The sequence below is a fragment of the Penaeus chinensis genome, chromosome 25, assembly GCF_019202785.1.
Source record: "Penaeus chinensis breed Huanghai No. 1 chromosome 25, ASM1920278v2, whole genome shotgun sequence".
In the NCBI taxonomy this organism is placed as follows: Eukaryota; Metazoa; Arthropoda; class Malacostraca; order Decapoda; family Penaeidae; genus Penaeus; species Penaeus chinensis.
This window is the reverse complement of record NC_061843.1, coordinates 6,109,677-6,114,055: the sequence shown is the minus strand read 5'-3', so window position 1 is coordinate 6,114,055 and position 4,379 is coordinate 6,109,677. Positions and strand designations below refer to the sequence as shown.

Here is a 4,379-nt window from a genome sequence, read left to right as displayed (position 1 = left end):
AAATAAACTAATATTTTATTTGTCTTATAATTTTTTTTCTAGCAATGTTGGCCATAAGCCTGACTCAAGCAAGGAACTACAACAATGGGAACGGCAACGGTAATGGAAATGGCAATGGAAACGGCAACGGAAACAATGGCAATGGAGGCTTTAATGGTAACGGCGGGTCCAATGGCAACGGCGGATTCAATGGCAACGGAGGGTTCAATGGAAATGGAGGTTTCAATGGCAACGGCGTGTTCAATGGCAACGGAGGCTTCAATGGCAATGGTTACTCTCTGGCCGATGCCATTGGCGGTGGAGGCGTCCCAGGTGTGGACTACCCCATCCTGGCCTTCGTCCCCAACACCGGCTTCTCGTGCAACGGCCAGCTGCCTGGATATTACGCTGATACTGCACAACAAGCCGGATGCCAGGTGAGTATTATTTCTTCCTTAATGGGTATATCTATCCATCTATCTATCTATCTGTGTATATATATATATAATATATGACTTCACCCATTCATATAGTTCACGTTTTTAATCTATCTCTTTGTCTATTAAGTTATCCATTCATTCCTTTCTGTTTATCTGTTTATCATCATTTTCTTTATCCTTTTATACACGCATATCCCTACTTTATATTTCAAATTATCAATCTATTCATGACAAATAAGCTTATTTCCCTAACAAGATCCGAGTGCAGTTTTGTGCATTGTTATTCTCAATATCAAATGTCATAAGGTTATAGAAAGACATAAAGTCACACTCTTACGTCATACAGTAAAATATTCAACAAGGAAGGTAGAATACGTTTGCCATGTTCTTTCTCCTTAGAATGTTATTATGATTTTCGTCGAAGTTATAAACCATAGGGTCTCATTTTGCGGTTCTTAGCTGCTTCCTTGTGGTCAAGAAAAAGTGTGCCGGTATGAAGGTTTTTTTTCACTTTTTAATTACTATTATTGCTTAGATAACAATTCGTTTTGTTGGAAATAAGTAAAGTATAATGTTTGGATAATGATGATTATATGCACTTGAAATGGAATGTGATTTAGATTTTTGTTTTATAGTAGTTGGGAGAATAGTGATCTCTCTCTCTCTCTCTCTCTCTCTCTCTCTCTCTCTCTCTCTCTCTCTCTCTCTCTCTCTCTCTTTCTCTCTCTCTCTCTCTCTCTCTCTCTCTCTCTCTCTCTCTCTCTCTGTCTCTCTCTCTCTCTCTCTCTTTCTCTCATATATATATATATGTGTGTGTGTGTGTGTGTGTGTGTGGTTTGTATGTGTGCATGTAAGCATATATGCATATATGTATATATGTATCTATGTGCATGGGAACAGTATTCAAGTACGTATGTATCTATAGATGTACGTGAAAACAGATCTTTGGAGTGTTCACAGTAACGATGACGAGTCATACAATACTAAGCCCTTTTCATCAAACAATGTTTGCAATATCAGATTAACAACAATGGCCAGCAAAAGTTGGCCCTTCACCTACAGCTGAGTTCCGCGTCCACATATGTCGCTGTGAATCGGCAGTCTTGAATTTAGAATGCTAATGGTCGCTGTCGATGGTACATGTGGTGTGTTTCTCTCTCTCTTCCTCTTCGTAGTTCTTGTGTTTCTGTCTCTCGGTGTTTTCATTGGTTCGTTCTCTCTTTGTTTTTCTTTTTCTTCTTCTTTTCTTTCTTTTTATCTTGTTTTTTCTGTCTCTCTCTCTCTCTCTCTCTCTCTCTCTCTCTCTCTCTCTCTCTCTCTCTCTCTCTCTCTCTCTCTATCTATCTATCTCTCTCTCCCTCTCCCTCTCCCTCTCCCTCTCCCTCTTTCTCTCTTTCTCTTTCTCTCTCTTTCTTTCTCTTTTTTTTTCTCTCTCTCTCTCTTTCTCTCGTGTTCCTTATATATCATCCTTCCTCTGGTACATTAACATTCCGATTTTCCCTATATATCTATATCGAACATGTACGCATGTATGTATATCTGTCAGTATGCGTACCATGGTGTATATATGTATGTATATATATACATAATCACATATGTAAACATACATATATACATAATCACATATGTATACATACATATATACATACATATATATACTTAATGTCGCTTATTTTCTCTCCAGGTGTTCCACATCTGTCAGGCAGGAGGCAGAATCAACTCCTTCCTCTGTCCCAATGGAACAATCTTTAACCAGCAGTACTTCGTTTGCGATTGGTGGTACAACTTTGACTGTTCCACGGCTGAACAGTTCTATGGTCTAAACGCTCAAATCGGAGTCAGCAATGGTCACAATGGAAAGAATGGTTTTAATGGTAATGGAAATGGCTTCAACGGTAATGGCTTTAATGGAAACGGTAATGGTTTCAATGGAAATGGCAATGGTAACGGTTTTAACGGAAATGGTAATGGTAATGGTTTTAATGGAAACGGCAATGGCTTCAATGGTAATGGCAATGGCTTTAATGGAAATGGCAATGGCTTCAACGGAAAACGTTATAATAATGGTAATGGCAACGGTAATGGAAATGGTAATGGTAACGGTAATGGTAATGGCAATGGCAATGGAAACGGGAATGGCAATGGCAATGGAAACGGGAATGGCAATGGCAATGGAAATGGGAATGGTAATGGCAATGGCAATGGAAACGGGAATGGTAATGGAAATGGGAACGGCAATGGCAATGGAAACGGATATGGCAACCGTCTCAATAATGGCAACGGAAGAAGATATGGACGGTGAAAATGGGTAACCCTTAGCCATTCATAATACCATGAATTCACTTTACTTCGTCCAAGATTTGTTGCATTGTTTATATTTAAAAAAAACAAAAAAGTACTAAAACGGGCTCCTAGTCATAATATATGTTTTGTGTTCCTTGGTCAAATTAGCATTTGTTTTCCACTGTCACCTGTTATCCTCATAATCCAAGAATTGTTTGTTTGTTAAGTCTGTGTATTCATCCAGACATCTATTTTGAAAGCTAGTCACCTAGACATCATTTTAAGCTTAGTCACTCGTCTTCTTCGCTCAAGACCAGGATTTAAACTTCTTTTCAATTTTCATTTCTTAGTCTTCATCAACGTTTTCTTTCTCGAATTGCTTATAACTTTGCAATAAGTGTCCTTCGAATGCCACCTGTTGTCCATTTTGTCTTCAAATATATGATGTTAAATTTTCCTAAAACCGAAGACCTCGTGCGGGAACTACCGTGCGCATATCGGCTGTCGCTTGTTTTTATTTCCTTTTGTTTCTAATCAGATACCTTGTCATGCACTCCTACGAATCTCTTTTCTTCTTTTTCTTCTTCTTCTTCTATTTCTGTTTCCCATTTGCGTGCTATATTTTAAGATGTGAATATGATTTTATTTGCCTATGTTTTCTAGAAAATATACTGCACTATGGCGGCTGGTAATTGTGCTTGAAATCTGTACTCCGTAACGGTTGTTGAATAAGTAATTGGTCTTAGATGAATCATCAAGCTTGTGACCATAGTATTTAAAGAGTATCAATAAAGAGTCCTGACATCCACGACTTTCTTTACAACCATGATCAAAAATTATCAAAAATTAGAAGTCTACAGAAAGGTGCTTAGAATTTGTTTTCCTCAAGACACTGTTTGAGCTTGTTCACTATATTCATAACCAAGTATATCCATTCTATCGTTCCTTTCTCTCAACCCGGTATCATTTCACATGTGTGTGTGTGTGTGTGTGTGTGTGTGTGTGTGTGTGTCTGCTTGTTGGTTACTTCATCCCGGGTGTGATATCTATACACATATAAAATTCAGACAATCTTTATATATATATGCATATATATATGTATGTATCAAATATATATTTATATATTTGATACATATACATATATACATATATATATGATACATTTACATATATATGTATATGTACATATATATATATATATATATGTACATATAAATATATATAACATATAAAGGCATAGATATATGCACAACGACACAGAGTAATATATATATATATATATATATATATATATATATATATATATATGTATATACATGTATTTGTGTGTGTGTGTGTAAATACATATATATGAATATACATATTATATAGATATATATCCTTGCATACACACACACACACAATGTATATACATATATATGAATGTAATATATATACATATATACATATATACATGAATGTAATATATATATACATATATATACATATATATATGAATGTAATATATATACATATATACATATATGTGTGTATAAATGTATGTATTTTATATTTGTATATATGTGTATACATGTACATTTATATATATATATATATATATATATATATGAATATATGTCTAAGTGTATAAATTTTTCTTTATGTATATGTGTATATATACATATATGTATATGTATA

The 4,379-nt window shown here is 35.1% G+C and overlaps 1 protein-coding gene across 1 annotated transcript in view; it reads left to right on the top strand.

Moving 5' to 3' along the window:
* LOC125038731 (cell wall protein IFF6-like) overlaps positions 1 to 3,506 on the top strand; it is a 5,135-nt gene extending 1,629 nt beyond the window's left edge. Inside the window, exons 2-3 of the mRNA XM_047632299.1 lie at positions 43 to 416; positions 2,104 to 3,506. Coding sequence (XP_047488255.1) covers positions 43 to 416; positions 2,104 to 2,721 — 992 coding nt within the window. The 3' untranslated portion in view covers positions 2,722 to 3,506. The remainder of the gene's footprint in view (positions 1 to 42; positions 417 to 2,103) is intronic.
* The last annotated feature ends 873 nt before the right edge of the window (positions 3,507 to 4,379 follow it).